Raw genomic sequence first — 18,268 nt, 5'->3', positions numbered from 1 at the left:
CTGATAGAGCTCCAGAGTTCCTCTGTGGAGGTGGGAGAACCTTCGAGAAGGACCACCATCTCTGCAGCACTCCACCAATCAGGCCTTTATGGTAGAGTGGCCAGACGGAAGCCACTCTTCAGTAAAATGCACATGACAGCCTGGTTGGATTTTTCCAAAAAGCACCTAAAGGGCTCTCAGACCATGAGAAACAAGATTCTCTGCTCTGATGAAGCCAAGATTGAACTGTTTGGCCTGAATGCTAAGTGTCAGGTCTGGAAGAAACATGGCACCATCCCTACGGTGAAGCATGGTGGTAGCAGCATCATGTTGTGGGTATGTTTTTCAGTGGCAGTGATGGGAGACTAGTCAGGATCAAGGGAAAGATTAACGGAGCAAAATACAGAGAAATCTTTGATGAAAACCTGCTCCAGAGCGCTCTGGACCTCAGACGGGGGCGACGGTTCACCTTCCAACAGGACAACGACCCTAAGAACACAGCCAAGACAGTGCAGGAAGTCTCTGAATGTCCTTGAGTGGCCCAGCCAGAGCCCAGACTTGAACCCAATCGAACATCTCTAGAGAGACCTGAAAATACCTGTACAGCGACGCTCCCCATCCAACCTGACAGAGCTTGAGACAATCTGCAGAGAAGAATGGGAGAAACTCTCCAATGACAGGTGTGCCAAGCTTGTAGCGTCATACCCAAGAAGACTTGAGGCTGCAATTGCTGCCAAAGGTGCTTCAACAAAGTACTGTGTAAAGGGTCTGAATACTTACTTGTAAATGTGATATTTCAAACTGTTTTTGTTTTTTCATTATGTTGTATCGTGTGTAAGTTGAGGAAACGCACGGTATATTACACAATATAGTACTTTAAATATGTTAATGTTATAATAATGTTATGATATGTTGCCAACCTTGTAGGTTTTGCGAGATGTAGGTTAGGGGATGAAGCTTAGAGGATCCCTTCTCCTGTTATTTAAATACTCATCATCATTCATTGCATAACAACATGCAAGAGAGTAGCCTTTATTGTAAAAAGCCCCTGGCTGGCAGAATTTACATTTAGCAGGTTGTGCGCTTTCACACAAATAGTGTGATTTGAGCCCGTGTCTAAAAATGATGGTCAAGAAATAGTTTTCTGACTTCCCCATGACCATTAACCATGCTACAGTAGGAGTTCTAATGTATCTGCAATTGTATGGTGGTCTTTTTCTGACATTTGCTGGATCAGGTTTTTGTCCATAGAATAGAATAAAATATAGAGATTAGTCAAGTTTTAATCTTCGTTATCCCTGAAAACAAATATTGAGACATTTAGTCAGATGCTCGTAGTGTATCCACGAGAGACTGGTAAAGTATTATATTCTAGTGGATTATATTATTTTATTCTATATAAGCACATACAAAACAGCACATAGTACTAGTGTAGGTCTACATCATAGCCCTATACTGTAGGTAGCCAACTGAATTGTATATGTGCCATGTGAAAAGTGCCCTCTAACAAAATTATTTTATCCCCATTTTATCCCCATCTAGTGTACAAACTGAAGTATGCAATAGGCCTTTGTGCTTTGGGATTGTGTTCTATGAAATACTGTGTTCCTTATTTTCAATGATTGCCATACATATTTCTAATTTATAAATTCATAAAGTAGACCGGAGTTGTTCTTGCGTGGCCTGTACATAGGCTACTCTGGGTCACCTTAAACCTTTACTCCTCCCTCATTTCTTTATCAACAATGTGGGACTACTGTAGTACTTTCACCCACATCAGAGACGGAAGAGGAAGTGAGACATCCCACTCCCTCATTTTTTCTGTTACAAAGGAGGTCAATGAACTAAGTAGACCAGTCCCAGCTGCTATTGCATTGGTGCCTATGGGAGAGCCACCCCCTTAAGCAGACAGGAACTGACTTTATCCGCCATCTTTGACCACATATTATAGAGCCAATGAGTTATGCTGCATTCATAACCAATTGGGAAGTGGGAATGTACCACCTTAGAGTTAGATAGAGGAGACCAGATAGATTAAACATGTTTTCATATGGACATTGCCATTGAGGGCTTAAATCATTGTAGATTAGTCAACTGGGTGGGACTTCCTATGTTTGAAGGAATGATCCCATTATTCCATCCGGGTCGTCATAAGGGATCAGCCAATGAATTACACTTGTGAGCAAATATTCCATAAATGTGGGTGGTAGTAAATCACGATCCTTAGCTTCATAACTGTTCAAATAACGCACTCTAGGTGACCGTATTCAACCTTTCAGTTTGTTTACCAACTCATAGAAGCAGTAAAAGAAGAAACCAGACTACTTTGAAATGGAGATAGCCTCAATGGCGCTGCTTGTGTGCTCACAAATGCCATAATAGGACATATATAAAGATTATATCTCTTTGGTTCTCTGTTTACCACATAGGACTGGGAAAAATCCATGTGTATGGCCCTCTAACTGGAAATTGCTAGTGGGAAATGGTGGAAGCCCTCAATGACAAACAAGTTTTATCATCTAGAGTTCTCTATCTAACTCTATAGTGGTAACTTTCCACTTGGTTACGAACGCAGCATTAGACACAAAAAAAACAGACGTACGGTAGGCGACAAAGACAAAGTACAGTAGTTAGTCACAAAGCCTAGATGTCAATCTAGATCAGACCATATAGTTTCACGACAGTGTTGTACAGGTTGCATTGATTATGCAGAGGACTGGAGGCTCATATAGTAAATAGATTAGTAAACGTCTCAGGATGAGGAAGAGGACTGGTGACCGTGACTCCAAGAAGCAGAAGACTGCCGGAGATGAAGCTGTTGTGTCATCGAGTGCGCAACCGAGGTAAAATTGCTAAAATTATGCTCGCTGGACTATAGTATAGTAAATAAATACGCCTGTTAGGAGCACGCCCGTTTGTAGTCCTAAAAAACTGAAATTAAACCTCGGGTTCGTTCAGCCATTTCTATGCGGGAAATGAATGAGGTTTTTGGATATAGTCCGAATGAAAATAAGGTCTGAGGAGTGGCGATTTTATAATCTACTTCTTGGTGGAGCAAACTCACAATTTTGTTGTTTATGCATGCCAGCAAAGCCACTACAATATACAACACAACACTAAACAATACATTAATTGAACTACACTGCTCAAAAAAATAAAGGGAACACTTAAACAACACAATGTAACTCCAAGTCAATCATACTTCTGTGAAATCAAACTGTCCACTTAGGAAGCAACACTGATTGACAATAAAAGTCACATGCTGTTGTGCAAATGGAATAGACAACAGGTGGAAATTATAGGCAATTAGTAAGACACCCCCAATAAAGGAATGGTTCTGCAGCTGGGGACCACAGACTATTTCTCAGTTCCTATGCTTCCTGGCTGATGTTTTGGTCACTTTTGAATGCTGGCGGTGCTTTCACTCTAGTGGTAGCATGAGACGGAGTCTACAACCCACACAAGTGGCTCAGGTAGTGCAGCTCATCCAGGATGGCACATCAATGCGAGCTGTGGCAAGAAGGTTTGCTGTGTCTGTCAGCGTAGTGTCCAGAGCATGGAGACGCTACCAGGAGACAGGCCAGTACATCAGGAGACGTGGAGGAGGCTGTAGGAGGGCAACAACCCAGCAGCAGGACCGCTACCTCCGCCTTTGTGCAAGGAGGAGCAGGAGGAGCACTGCCAGAGCCCTGCAAAATGACCTTCAGTAGGCCACAAATGTGCATGTGTCTGCTGAAACGGTCAGAAACAGACTCCATGAGGGTGGTATGAGGGCCCGACGTCCACAGGTGGGGGTTATAGCTTGCTAACTAAGATTTTGAAGTATGATGTTGACATGGTCAGTCCAATCAAAGCTACGGTAGATGTAACGTGAATTGACATCATTTTATCTGTGGCCAATGACCTTGAGCCTACTTGGATGGGCACTTCTAATGTAACTCTATGGCAACACTCAAGGGGCTTGAATTTTCGAGCTCTCCCCATAGATTTTGCGGTGACGTAGTGTCCCCACGAGTGACAGAACACTGAGCCAATCACGGCACGACTAGAGAACATTATCAACCCCTATGCTCCGTATTTTCCGCTGGCTTCCCCACCACCACAGAAAGCACTGAGCTAGGCTGAAACACCTGCATTTTGGAGCTGCCTTACTCAAGAAAGAGAAAAATACACCATGTTTGTATGCAGCTTTATTAACTCAATGATTTATTTACATTGTTTGCAAACTAATATGTGACATGTATTAATGCCAAAATTACATGCAAAACAGGCAAACATGTGGAGCTCAAAACAGGTGAATGATGGGTCGCCACCTAGGCGTAGTGGCCTTTTAACCATTTTAAATGAGGATCTTCCTGCTATGGCACATCTGTGAGAAGGGCTGTCCAACTGTAGACAATGAGAACAGAACCCTACATAGCCCATGTACAAAGCGCTACAAGCTTACTGAGTGACTGCTTCAGAATATAGCAATATTTTCTGCTGCATGTATAAATAACCAGATAAAGAGATTTGCTGACCTTTTGCTAGAAATGTATTTCTTTCGATAAACAAAATATCACAGGAGGGGACATGTGCAAAGGCAAACTAGTAAATTACCCACCACCTTAACATGTAAATTACCCACCAACATAACTTGTGAATAAGAAAAAAAATTATAATACAGAAAAATTTGTTCACCACCAACATCTACACAAATGTCTTGAGCACCCAACATCCGTTTTTGGGGAGACCTGGGTTGTTTTTGGGTTGAGACGTAGGCTGTCGCACTCGGAACCGGACGGAGCGGACTCAAGGTGCTGTTAGATGATCCTGAAAAAGTGAAATGTCATGTCCCGGACAAATGCAATACGGTTGTCAGGAGGAAGACATGGTTCAATGGCGTCAGAGGACACTTGCTGGACTCTGTCGCTGTTGCATTATTTCAACTTCCAAAGGACTCTCGTCTGTCGTCCTCTTCGGCCACTGGAGCTGGGTCGGGCAGATGGCGGAGGAGGTCAGAGAGCGATGGCACGTCTGGAAGGTGCGTTGGTGAGAAGGGCCAGGGAAGTGATGAGCCAGGTCGGGTAGATGATGAACCACCTGTTGATGGGCCATTTGGCCTCTGCTCGGCCTCTTGGCTGTCCACAACGCCATACAGACATACAGTGCATTCGGGAAAGTATTCAGATCCCTTGACTTTTTCCACATTTTGATATGTTACAACCTTACTTTAAAAATATTATTTGTTTAAAGGTCCTCACAAATCTACATACAATACCCCAAAATGAGGAAGCAAAAACAGGTTTGTAATACATTTTTTCAAATATACATTTACATAAGTATTCAGACCCTTTACTCAGTACTTTGTTGAAGCACCTTAGGCCGCGGTTACAGCCTCGAGTCTTCTTAAGTATGATGCTACAGGCTTGGTACATCTGTATTTGGAGAGTTTCAAATTCTTCTTCTCTGCAGATCCTCTCAGGCTCTGTCAGGTTGGATGGGGAGCATCGCTGCACAGCTATTCTCAGGTCTCTCCAGAGATGTTCGATCGGGTTCAAGTCCTGGCTCTGGCTTGGCCACTCAAGGACATTCAGAGACATGTCCCGAAGCCACTCCTGCGTTGTCTTGGCTGTGTTCTTAGGGTCGTTGTCTTGTTGGAAGGTGAACCTTCTCCCCAGTCTGAAGTCCTGAGTGCTCTGGAGCAGGTTTTCATCAAGGATCTCTCTGTACTTTGCTTCATTCATCTTTCCCTCAACCCTGACTAATCTCCCAGTCCCAGCTACTGAAAAACATCCCCACAGCATGATCCTGCCACCAACATGCTTCAACGTAGGGATGGTGCCAGGTTTTCAGACGTGATACTTGGCATTCAGGCCAAAGAGTTCAATCTTGGTTTCATCAGACTAGAGAATCTTGTTTGTCATGGTCTTAGAATTTTTTTTTAAAACTCCAAGCAGGCTATCATGTGCATTTTACTGAGGAGTGGCTTCCGTCTCGCCACTCTACCATAAAGGCCTGGTTGGTGGAGTGCTGCAGAGATGGTTGTCCTTCTGGAAGTTTATCCCATCTCTACAGAGGAACTCTGGAGCTCTGTCAGAGTGACCATCGGGCTCTTGGTCACCTCCCTGACCAAGGCCCTTCTACCTCGAATGGTCAGTTTGGCCGGGCGGCCAGCTCTAGGAAGAGCCTTGGTGGTTCCAAACTTCTTCCAATTAAGAATGGTGGAGGCCACTGTATTCTTGGGGACCTTCAATGCTGCAGACATGTTTTGGTACCCTTCCCCAGATCTATTTCTCGACACAATCCTGTCTCGGATCTCTACGGACAATTCCTTCGACCTAATGGCTTATTTCTTGCTCTGACATGCACTGTCTACTGTGGGATCTTATAAAGACAGGTGTATCACTTTCCAAATCATGGCCAATCAATTGACAACCAAGTTGTAGAAACATCTCAAGGATGATCAATGGAAACAGGATGCACCTGAGCTCAATTTCGAGTCTCATAGTAAAGAGTCTGAATAATTATGTAAATAAGGTATTTCAGTTATTTATTATTTTAATTAGCAAACATTTCTAAACCTGTTTTTGCTTTGTCATTGTGGGGTATTGTGTGTAAATTGATGAGGGAAAAAAACATAATTAAATCAATTTGGAAATGAAGGCTGTAACGTAACAAAATGTGGAAAAGGTCAAGGGGTCTGAGGACTTTCAGAACGCACTGTAATTGAGTGTAGCGACAGTCGAAAATAAAAGCAAACGTGCAAGTAGAGTAACAGTAGGAGCATGTCCATGTGAAGTAGACACACATCACTTCCGTTGCAAAACTTCCTCAATACTGCCCCTCAAGTCCGCTCATACGCTGCGTTCCAAATTTCTTGGGGCGCACTTGTGCATGCAAGGAGCAGCCCATTTTGTGACGTACAATGACACTGCGATACTCCGTCGGCTCCGTAGAGGCCTTAAGGAGATCTTATTAGTTTTGTTCGATCAGATAATATCAGCCAGTTAACATGACCTTTATTAATTATGAAGCCTTTATGTGCTTATTTTGATTACATAAGCTTCAAAATTCAAAAAGTGATCTTAGTTGTTGAATATTATCTCATAGAACGAAAACGTATAAGATCTTCTAAGCTTATGTTTGCCACAGACCTTATTCTCTGTGTTTATCCAAAAGCCCATTTATTTCTCCATAGGCTTTGGCCAACGAGCCATCGCGGAGTTAGTCTCCATTAGCGCCTACAAAAAGACTCTGTAACTATTATTGGCCTAAAATGCACTTCAATGCCAATATCCAGTAATGTCTGCTGACACAGCATGGACCTTAGTCATTGCAATGTTGACGCTTTTTGTCTCTCTCTCTCTATCTCACAGACCTAGCTCCAGTTTGTTGTGGTGGGTCAAAAGAGGTCTCCTGGTTGTGTGTGTCATTTATGTTTCTGTGCCTTTCATGATGCGACTGTTCCCTGACATCATAAAACACCTGGTGTATTCTCACAGAGGTGAGTGTAAGCTATTCATGATAATTATCCAAAATACTGGACAAATCAGGAATAACAAATCATATAACATATCGTCTGTTTCTCTCCTTGTTTTTAGTCAGGGTCCCATTCTTCGTCAACCTTAGCCAGCCAGCTGACCTGTATCTTAACCACACTGTGAACATGTACCTTAAATCTGAGCAAGGGATCTCATTGGGTGTTTGGTGAGTAGGCTTTCTCCAGGTTACTTTGTGAGTAGGGTAATGTAGCCTACCTACCTTACTTCAGAAGTACACTCACTGCCACTGGACAGTATAGCTTTTATAAAGACAGCATTGAACTTTATACATCAAAGTCTACACATCGTCCCTTCCACGTGTTGTCACTTCCTAATGTTGTCACTTACAAGTGTTGTCACTGTACAATATCTTCAAGGCACACAGTCCCTGAAAGTCAGTGGAAGGAGGCACAGGGAAAGGACTTGGAATGGTACCAAGATTCTTTGGGAGCTGGAATGCCAATTATCATTTATCTCCATGGCAATGGAGGCACAAGGTACTAAGAACAATGGATTCCTATACAATAATATTGTTCTCACTTTGAATCTAAAAGTACACATTCTTTCATACAGGGCAGCAAATCACCGTGTGGGATTAGTACGTGTAAGTGACTGTCGACTACATTACTTCATCATGGCAGAAAATGACATTGGTGATTGATAAATGTGTGATTGGCCTTTGTGTCCACAGGTGCTGAGTGCAATAGGTTACCATGTTTTGGCTTTGGACTACAGAGGTTGGTTAAACTTACGTTTGACTAGACCGTTGAAACATATTTGCTTTATTTATTTAGTCTGAATACATTTGAATAATTGTTACACACGTCCTTGATAACCTAGCGTTAGTCTACATTTTGTGGTGTGACAGCGTTATTTTACCTTGCTTGCTGTAAGGAGAGTCCGATAACCAACTCCCAATTCCTTAAACTGCGTTAGAGCTCACCCTCTGGTGTGGGTTGCCTGTGACTGCCCCCTTGTGGTCAGATAAAAATCATTGCACAACTCTGCATCAAGTTAACTCAGGCAGACAGACATGACATCATAGGCCTATACATAGACTAGTATGTTTGCATAATGAACAACCATTGATATAAGAAACTCTTAACAGGTTTTGGGGACTCCACCGGAGAGCCCACTGAAGTTGGTCTAACCACTGACACCCTCTACTTGTACCAGTGGGTAAAAGCCCGCAGTGGGAGCAGTCTGGTGGTGTTATGGGGACACTCTCTTGGCACTGGGTGAGTGACCAAACGTGTGCCTTCAGGTGGATGGTTCAGTTTGTAGAGATGAGATAAGCGAGAGGAAATGATTATTTATGACGATGCGCAGCAGACCTGGGCAAACAATAGTCGTATTTGGACGTTTCTTTTAAAATACTAACTTTTCAAATACTCAAGGTAGTCTAATATAGTTTATATAGAGTTTCAACTAAAAGGCAACTATTTTCTTTAATATTCAAATACATGTCTCAATAAAACATAATATTTTAAAGTATTTTGAATGCCTCAGAAAACCAAATCATATTTGAAGGTATTTGAAAAACAATTATGTATTTGATGGCTGCAAAGTATTTTATGAAGAACAGTTAGTTGAATTAGTCTAAATATATCATCATTAGCACATGGTTTGGAGGGCTCTCCGATATAGATATGAATCTTAATATAATTTATAGCCTAGAATTACATACATGAGGGACATGGAATCAATCACCTCAACATATTTGAGCAGACCACTTTTGCAGATTCAAAATGACTAGCAAATGCATTTTCATAGTGAGTGAGACAAAGTAATACAGTAACACTAAACATCAAGTTCTTATACATGTGTAGTACTAGTACCTTTGTGATTATTACATTAGCAACATAGTTGTTACATAGAACTTTGGAAATGGCTTTTTAATTGAATAACAATGGAGTGATTACTTAAGTGGAATAAGGAACAGTGTACAGTGTACACTGAGGAATGGTGTACAGTACTTTCAAAAATGCTCAGCTCTTTGCTATGTAATTCAAATGCAATTACCAAAGTATCATGTAACAACATGCTAATAAAATGTTGCTCTATTAAGTATAACAAAATATATCCCAAAACGGCCTTCTGGAATTAACTACAGCCAAGGTAGGTGGAAAATCATGTTAGTTTTGTATTTCGAGTCAAATTCAGAGTAAAGTATCCCTTTAAAGATGGTATAGTGTGTGTTGGAAATAAGAACCATTAAAACAGATGGACAAAGAAGTTCAACGTTGTTTTTGCTAAGCATCCAACTCGCTATTTGCAATGTTTGCAAAAATTCATTTGAATTTCTCTTCAGTATTTTCAGGTATCATAAAATGAATTGCTGCTTTCGACCTTTACAGAGGCATGTTGAAAGAGTCACTCACAACTTATTTATACATATGTACTAAATATAATTGTTTAATGGTTTGACTTGATTATGTAGACATTCAGGAGAATTTACATTTACAGAATGTTCAGATATAAATGTATTGTGTAGATCAAATATGACTGTCAGATTGGAATAGCATAGGAGATTGTGTTCTATTCATTCTCTTTCTATATGCAGTTCCATACAACTGTGCCATTAGTTGAAGGCAGCCAATTGCAATAGTTTCTGAAAAGTAGTCACTTCCTGAGGTCCGTATTCAAAAGTTTTTTTATGTAGGTGTTTTCTCAGAAATGTATTCAAATAGTTTTTAAAAAGTAGGTACTTTCTCATATCTGTATTCAAATAGTTTTAAAAAGTAGTCCTTTTTGTGATTTGTAAATCAAATAGTTGTAGTCAAAATAACTATTTATTCCCCCCAAAACGAGTTACTTTCCACAAAGCATAGTTAAAACTATACAGTGCATTCAGAAAGTATTTAGACCCCTTCCATTTTTCCACCTTTTGTTACAGCCTTATTCTAAAATAGATGAAAAAAACATTTTCTTCACCAATCTACACAGAATACCCCATAGTGACTGCACGAAAACAGGTTTTTAGAAACTTTTACAAATGTACAAATAAAAACAGAAATACCTTATTTACATAAGTATTCAGACCCTTTGCTATGCGACTCGAAATTGAGCTCAGGTGCATCCTGTTTCCATTGATCATCCTTGAGATGTTTCTACAACTTGATTAGTCCACCTGTGGTAAATTCAATTGATTGGACATGATTTGAAAAGGCACACACCTGTCTATATAAGGTCCCACAGTTGACAGACATGTCAGAGCAAAAACCAAGTCATAAGGTCGAAGGAATTGTCCGTAGAGCACCGAGACAGGATTGTGTCGAGGCACAGATCTGGGGAAGCGTACCAAAAAATGTCTGCAGCATTGAAGGTCCCCAAGAACATAGTGGCCTCCATCATTCTTAAATAGAAGAAGTTTGGAACCACCAAGACTCTTCCTAGAGCTGGCCACCCAGCCAAACTGAGCAATCGGGGGAGAAGGGCCTTAGTCAGGGAGGATGCCCAAGAACCCGATGGTCACTCTGACAGAACTCCAGAGTTCCTCTGTGGAGATGGGAGAAACTTCCAGAAGGACCACCATCTCTGCAGCACTCCACCAATCAGGCATTTATGGTAGAGGGGCCAGGCGGAAGCCACTCCTCAGTAAAAGGTACATGACAGCCTGCTTGGAGTTTGCCAAAAGGCCCCGAAAACAAGATTCTCTGGTCCGATGAAACCAAGATTGAACTCTTTGTCTTGAATGCCAAGCGTCACATCTGGAGGAAACCTGCCACCATTCCTACGGTGAAGCATGGTGATGGGAGCATGTTTTTTCAGCAGCAGGGACTAGGAGACCAGCCAGGATCGATGGAAAAATGAACGAGGTAAAGTACAGAGATCCTTGATCAAAACCTGCTCCAGAGCGCTCAGGATCTCAGACTGGGACGAAGATTCACCTTCCAACAGGACTACGACCCTAAGCACACAGCCAAGACAACGCAGGAGTGGCTTCGGGAAAAGTCTTTGAATGTCCTTGAGTGGCCCAGTCAGAGCCCGGACTTGAACCCGATCGATCAAACATCTCTGGAGAGACCTGAAAATAGCTGTGCAGCAATGCTCCCCATCCAACCTGACAGAGCTTGAGAGGATCTGCAGAGAATAATGGGAGAAACTCCCCAAATACAGGTGTGCCACGTTTGTAGCGTCATACCCAAGAAGACTTGAGGCTGTAATTTCTGCCGAAGGTGCTTCAACAAAGTACTGAGTAAACAGTCTGAATACTTATGTAAATGTAATATTTCAGGGTTTTATTAATTTGCCAACAACCAGTTTTTGCTTTGTCATTATGGGGTATTGTGTGTAGAATGATAAGGGGGAAAAAAATATTTAATCAATTTTAGAATAAGGCTGTAACATAACAAAATGTGGAAAAAGTCAAGGGGTCTGAATACTTTCCGAATGCACTGTAGTTATCCCAGATCTGATGCACAGTTTCACACATTTATGAGGGGTGGCAAAAAATCTAATGAAACAAGTAAGCTTTAAATTAAACTTTACACTGGAGTCTCTTAAATGAGCAATGTGAGCTTTCAAATCAAACAAATAACAGTTAAATCATATAACCATGATTAGAATCATGAAAAACTTTCAAATTAAATGCACATCTCATGTAATGAAATTGTGGTGTAAGGCAAAGGTACAGATGTAGGATTCTTAATTTGATCACTGTTTTGTTGCTGTGAATTTTCCTGTTCAGCAGGAAATGTAAACTTGTAGTGTATTTGAGTTTTATAAAGACTTCTAAAGTTTGTGATTTCCACTTTGAAATTTCAGACTTGATCTGACCTAACAAAAAATGTATCAACCGCTAGAAAATGTCCATTAATTATAATCCACATAATATTTCACATTTCCTGTTACTGCAGGATTATTGTCGCAAACTGGCTCAAATGACGATCCTTTATCTGTAAAGGAAAAATTCTTACACAGGGGCACTCAAAGTCAATCTGAAATGAATTATTATTTATTGTCAGAGCGCTGGATAGGTTCCAACCAACTCAATGCACCATAGTACACATGTCAATCAGGAGCAGACCCAGCAGTTGTCTTATATACAGCTATACACAGACAAGTTATATTTGCATGATTTAGCATAATTAATTCATCCTTATCCTTTTTTTTGTTTCATCCATGTGACAAACCAATACTGGTTCATAACATGTGACAGACCAATACCTGACCAGGCTTCTCCTCTCTAATCTGAGACCTTGGAACTGAGATATCTTTCGTTCTCAAAACAAGGTCTGGGCGTGCTGCCAAATTGCAGCTACTGATAGTGAGGATTTGTACAGTCAGCCACTTGCATGAACACAGAAATTGGTCTATAGAACAGCACATGAATATAACACAAAGCCCAGACATTAAAATGACATTACAGTCATCAAAGGTAATATTGTGCCTGTTACTAAGTAAGCAAACACAATATTACCGATGATTACTTTTTAACGTTTTTACATTTACCTTGATTAGCTTGACCTGTACGTTTTATTACCTTTGCCTTACACTCCAAATAGATATGTATTCCATTCCACTGGTCGGCTTTTCATGATTTAAATCATATCATATGTTTGTTTTGAAAAGTAAGCATTGTCCATTCAAGAGACTGGACGGCAGTTAGCCTAGCTATAACCGAACGGTTGCTGGTTCGAATACCCGAGCCGACAAGGTGAGAAATCTGTCGATGTGCACTTGAGCAAGGCACTTAACCCTAATTTGTTCTCTATGGCTGACCCTGTAAGAAACAACACATTTCCCTGCACCTATCAGGTGTGTGTGAGAAAACATATTTTTTTAATTAACACTTATTTGTTTACTTTTTTGCTTGTTCCACCCCTCATAAACAATATATATATATATATATATTTGTGAGATGTTTAAGTTAGAGAATCTGTCACTACTACTACTTATCTACCACCACTAACGGTGACGATTGAAATAATCCAATCAATAATTAGAAATATGACAGAACATTTTGACAGTGACTCAAAGTACGAGACATGATCAGTAAACACCATTTTACCCCTCGTGTTTGTACAGAGTGGCCACTAACACTGCAGTCAAACTAATTGAACAAGGTAGGCTTTACTGGACCCATTAAACGTTTTATACCCTCTAGTTACAGTACAGTGCACATTTCATGAATGTTTTTTTTGTGTGACTCAGTTCATGGAAGTTGACCTGATGTAGTTAGACTCATAATATTTTGCTTTTATCAGGGATTGTTGTTGATGGTGTGATCATCGAGGGAGCATACACCAACATTCGACAGGGGGGTGCCCATCATCCGTTTGGCTGGGTAAGACTAACATACCCTCCTCTCCATGGCGATACAGTACATCTTAAAATGCCGTGATTTAGAATGTATTAATGTACTAAACTGCACTTCTTTTCCTCTTTAATTTTCTTGTGTCCTCAGTTTTATTGGAAGTTCCCAGGTTTTGAGTACTTTTTCCTGGACACAATGGCAGAAAACAATGTCATCTTCCCTAATGATGAAAAGTACGTATTTTCTCGATTTAGATTCAAATGAAAACAAAACATTTTCTTGTACATTTATTTTGGTTTATGCAACTTTTCAGTGTTCTTGTCATCCTTTATTTTGAGATTATTAGTACAGGTTTGCGAAATGCGATAAGAAATCAAATCAAAATAACTAACTGTTACAGTGCCTTCACAAAGTATTCACACCGTAACTTTTTCCACAATTTGTTGTGTTACAGCCTGAATTCAATATTGAATCAATTGAGATTTTATGTCACTGGCCTACACACAATACCCCATAATGTCAAAGTGGAATAAAGTTTTTACTATTTTTTACAAATTCAAATCAAAAGCTGAAATGTGTCACGCCCTGACCTTAGTTATCTTTGTTTTCTTTATTATTTTGGATAGGTCAAGGTGTGACGAGGGTGGTATGTGTTTTATTGTCTTCTCTAGGGTTTTTTGTATTCTATGGGGTTTTGGTGTGTCTAGGTAAATGTAGGTCTATGGTGGCCTGAATTGGTTCCCAATCAGAGACAGCTGTTTATCGTTGTCTCTGATTGGGGATCCTATTTAGGTTGCCATTTTCCATTTTGGTTTTGTGGGTTATTGTCTATGTATAGTTGCCTGTGTCAGCACTCGGTTTAATAGCGGCACGGTTGTTTAGTGTGTTTTTTAATTAAAATAGAATGTATTCATATCATGCTGCGCCTTGGTCTCATCAAATACGGCGAACGTTACAAAATGGCTTGAGTCAATAAGTATTCCACCCCTTTGTTATGGCAAGCCTAAATAAGTTCAGGAGTAAAAATGTGCTTAACAAGTCACATAATAAGGTGCAATAACAGTGTTTAATGTGATTTTTGAATGACTACTTAATTTCTGTGAATTGCAAACACAGATTTTTCAATTTCTTGCAAAGAAGGGCACCCATTGGTAGATTGGTAAAATAAAGCAGACATTGAATATCCTTTTGAGCATGGTGAAGTTATTAATTACACTTTAGATGGTGTATCAATGCACCCAGTCACTATACAGACACAGGTGTCCTTCCGCACTTAGTTTCCGGAAAGGAAGGAAACTGCTCAGGGATTTCACCATGAGGCCAATGGTGACTTTAAAACAGTTACAGAGTTTAATGCCTATGATAGAAGAAGACTGACTATGAATCAACAACATTGTAGTTGCTCCACAATACTAACCTAAATGACAGAGTGAAAAGAAAGAAGCCTATACAGAATAAAAATATTCCAAAATGTGCACCCTGTTTGCAATGAAGCACTAAAGTAAAACTGCCAAAAATGTGGCAAAGAATACAAAGTGTTATGTTTGGGGAAGATCCAACACATCACTAAGTACCACTCTTCATATTTTCAAGCATGGTGGTGGCTGCATCATGTTATGGGTATGCTTATCATTGGCAAGGAATAGGGATTTAAAAATCTATATATTCTAACATGTATTGACTCAGAGGTGTGAATACTTAATGTAAATTAGATATTTCTGTATTTAATTTGCTAACATTCCTAAAAACATGTTTTCACATTGTCATTATGGGGTAGATGGGTGAAAGAAATGTTGAATTAAAATCAAATTGTATTTGTCACATGCGCCGAATACAACAGGTGTAGATCTTACAGTGAAATGCTTACTTAACCAACAATGCCGTTTTAAGAAAGATACCTAAAGAAATAAAAGTAACAAATAATTTAAGAGCAGCAGTAAAATAACAATAGCAAGGCTATATAAAAGGTGTACCGGTACGGAGTCAATACCAAATATTTTCAGTCTTCTGAGGGGGAATAGGTTTTGTAGTGCCCTCTTCACGACTGTCTTGGTGTGCTTGGACCATGTTAGTTTGTTGGTGATGTGGACACCAAGGAACCTGAAGCTCTCTACCTGCTCCACAACAGCCCCGTCGATGAGAATGGCCCTCCTTTTCCTGTAGTCCACAATCATCTCCTTAGTCTTGATCACATTCAGGCTTTTAACACAACAAAATGTGGAATAAGTCAAGGGGTATGAATATTTCTGAATGCACTGCAACCAAATGTGTTTGAGAATCGTTCTGAGAGATTGAGGTTGACTGTTCATGAAAAGTGATGCTTCATCAATTCTCCACAGCTTGAAGAGGATGAGGAGTCGTCTTCTGATCCTTCATGCAGAGGATGACCACATAGTGCCCATCCACATGGCTCAGCAGGTGTGGCATGATACTTTGACTGTAACTGACAATAATTCCTCTATTGTCATCTGTCCATAGTATCCCAAGCAACATTTCTGATGTTATCTGTATGGGTTGAATGAATATATATATCAAGAAGATTTCCTGGAAACATGATAGTTACAATAAAGGACTTTTCCACTTCTAATTCTTTGTTATGTTCCAATCAAGCTGTATGAAATAGCACAGAGCGCCCAGAACTCAGAAAATCAAGTGAAGATGATACCGTTTTCCGGATCCCTTGGGTACCATCACAATGGATTATACAAAGACCCTCACCTGCCAGACATCATCCGGTTAGAAAATCTTGGCAACTCTTCAGTTGCAGTTTCTATTTGGCAAAAATTGCAATTCTGATTCTAAATCATTTCATTCTAACAATAAACGTAAAAATGTTTTCATCCATATTGTTACAGGGAATTTGTACATACATTGGCCCCCTAATCCAGTGACCTATGCAGAAGAGCCTTTGGACATCAAGTGTTTCAACATATCTAGAGGACCGCAAATCCTGGATAAACAGTTTACACATAAATGTGTCTCTTTACCTTTAGGCAAATCAGTAGGATGACCTTCAATCACATGGTCCAATCATTGACCTAATATCAGATACAAGTTACATTGTTAGTAAAGTTAAGCAGTTACTTAGCCAATGCATTATTATCTAGCTATAGCCTATGTGCAAATGACAAAATCTTGTTTATGAATGACAAATGTGAAGAATGATGACTAATCAATGTTTAAAGTGTCAAACTTAGGCAAATTCTTTGTATTGATTACAGAAAAGTTACTGCTGAAAACTTTTCTTTTTGGCTAGTATTATCCCCAGATTCCAAAATCATGTTTACAAGTACAAATAAAACCTGATTGATGCTCATGAATCTCACTCCATGACTCCTGCTTCTTTTTTGATTATGAACTTGCTTGTTTACCCGACCGTGGGAAAGACTACCCACTGGGCAAAAACTGGTTGAATCAACGTTGTTTCCATGTAATTTCAACCAAATAATTCAATGTGAGGATGTTGAATCAACATGAAAAACTGGTTAAATTAGCAAAAATGTTCAATCCAATGACGGGGTGAAATTGTTTGTTGATTTCAATTTGAATTCACGTTAGTTGACCACTCAACCAAATCAATACTAGATGTTGAACTGACGCCAGTGCCCAGTGGGAATGTTTGTTTCCACACTCACGACTCTGACTCTATTGGTTACACAGACAAGGCCTTCCATCTTATTCTAACCCTCTCTCGGCGGCTTTGTATTCGTTACCTGATAAAACTGCTGTACAATATGATCTTGTTGCCATCTGATGCACATTCAAAAACATTCACACTGCAAAGCTCTCCCTGTCTTCTGCTGTGCCCTGATTGTATTACTGCTGATGATATCTGGAAATGTGCATGTACACCCTGGCCCATCTATTGTTAATAGCCCCAATAGAGAGCAATAGTAATGCTGTCTTTTTGTAGACACTGTAACTGCACCATGGTTCATTGGACAAAGCCTAATGGAGAATGAATGGAGTTTTGGGGGGGGTTTGGATAAGCGCCCACTCAGGCTATCTGGAAGGCCAAAGTCAGTTACTTTAAGGAGCTGTTCTCTCTGGATCTAACCCCAAGAAGTTCTGGAAAATGGTGAGATACCTGGATAATTAACCCTCCTCTTCACAGCTGCCTATGTCCCTTAATGTTGATAATGTGGTTGTTACTGACAAGGAACGTATGGCTGAGCTCTTTAATCACTTCATTAAGTCAGTATTTCTATTTGACTCATCCACACCTCCTTGCCCGTCCAGCACTTCCTCATCTCCCAGCCCTTCTAATGTGACTAGCCCTGATGCTCCTCCCTCTTTTTCCCATGCCAAGCTTCTCTCTGCAGGCGGTCACAGAGTCTGAGGTGCTAAAGGAGCTCCTTAAACCTGACCCTAAGAAAACATCTAGGTCAGATGGTTTAAATCCTTTCTTCTTTAAGGTTGCATCCTCTGTTATTGCTGAGCATATCTCTCACCTTTTTTACCTGTCTCAACCGTCCCGCAAGGGACCCACCAATTCTGAAGTTAAGGA

The 18,268-nt window shown here is 40.3% G+C and overlaps 1 protein-coding gene across 1 annotated transcript; it reads left to right on the top strand.

Annotated features, from left to right (window-relative positions):
- Positions 1-2,520: 2,520 nt before the first annotated feature.
- Positions 2,521-17,086, top strand: LOC110526516 (lysophosphatidylserine lipase ABHD12). Its single transcript, XM_021607556.3, has 13 exons — positions 2,521-2,822; positions 7,338-7,465; positions 7,563-7,668; positions 7,880-7,999; positions 8,076-8,106; positions 8,194-8,239; positions 8,611-8,740; positions 13,533-13,570; positions 13,712-13,791; positions 13,912-13,994; positions 16,101-16,179; positions 16,372-16,496; positions 16,617-17,086. Exons 1-13 carry the CDS (start codon positions 2,737-2,739, stop codon positions 16,642-16,644), a joined length of 1,080 nt encoding a protein of 359 aa, XP_021463231.1. The 5' UTR covers positions 2,521-2,736; the 3' UTR covers positions 16,645-17,086.
- Positions 17,087-18,268: the final 1,182 nt, after the last annotated feature.

This window comes from Oncorhynchus mykiss, chromosome 1 (assembly GCF_057628025.1).
Source record: "Oncorhynchus mykiss isolate SJ-2025 chromosome 1, ASM5762802v1, whole genome shotgun sequence".
Lineage (NCBI taxonomy): Eukaryota > Metazoa > Chordata > Actinopteri > Salmoniformes > Salmonidae > Oncorhynchus > Oncorhynchus mykiss.
Note: the sequence above shows the minus strand (reverse complement) of the source record. Positions and strands in the feature narration are given on the sequence as shown.

Coding starts and splice junctions, on each gene's coding strand:
- LOC110526516 (XM_021607556.3), top strand. CDS start 2,737: ATGAGGAAGAGGACTGGTGACCGTGACTCCAAGAAGCAGAAGACTGCC. Junction 8,107..8,193: donor ACCGTGTGGGATTAGTACGT/GTAAGTGACTGT, acceptor TTGTGTCCACAG/GTGCTGAGTGCAATAGGTTA. Junction 8,240..8,610: donor TTTGGCTTTGGACTACAGAG/GTTGGTTAAACT, acceptor AACTCTTAACAG/GTTTTGGGGACTCCACCGGA.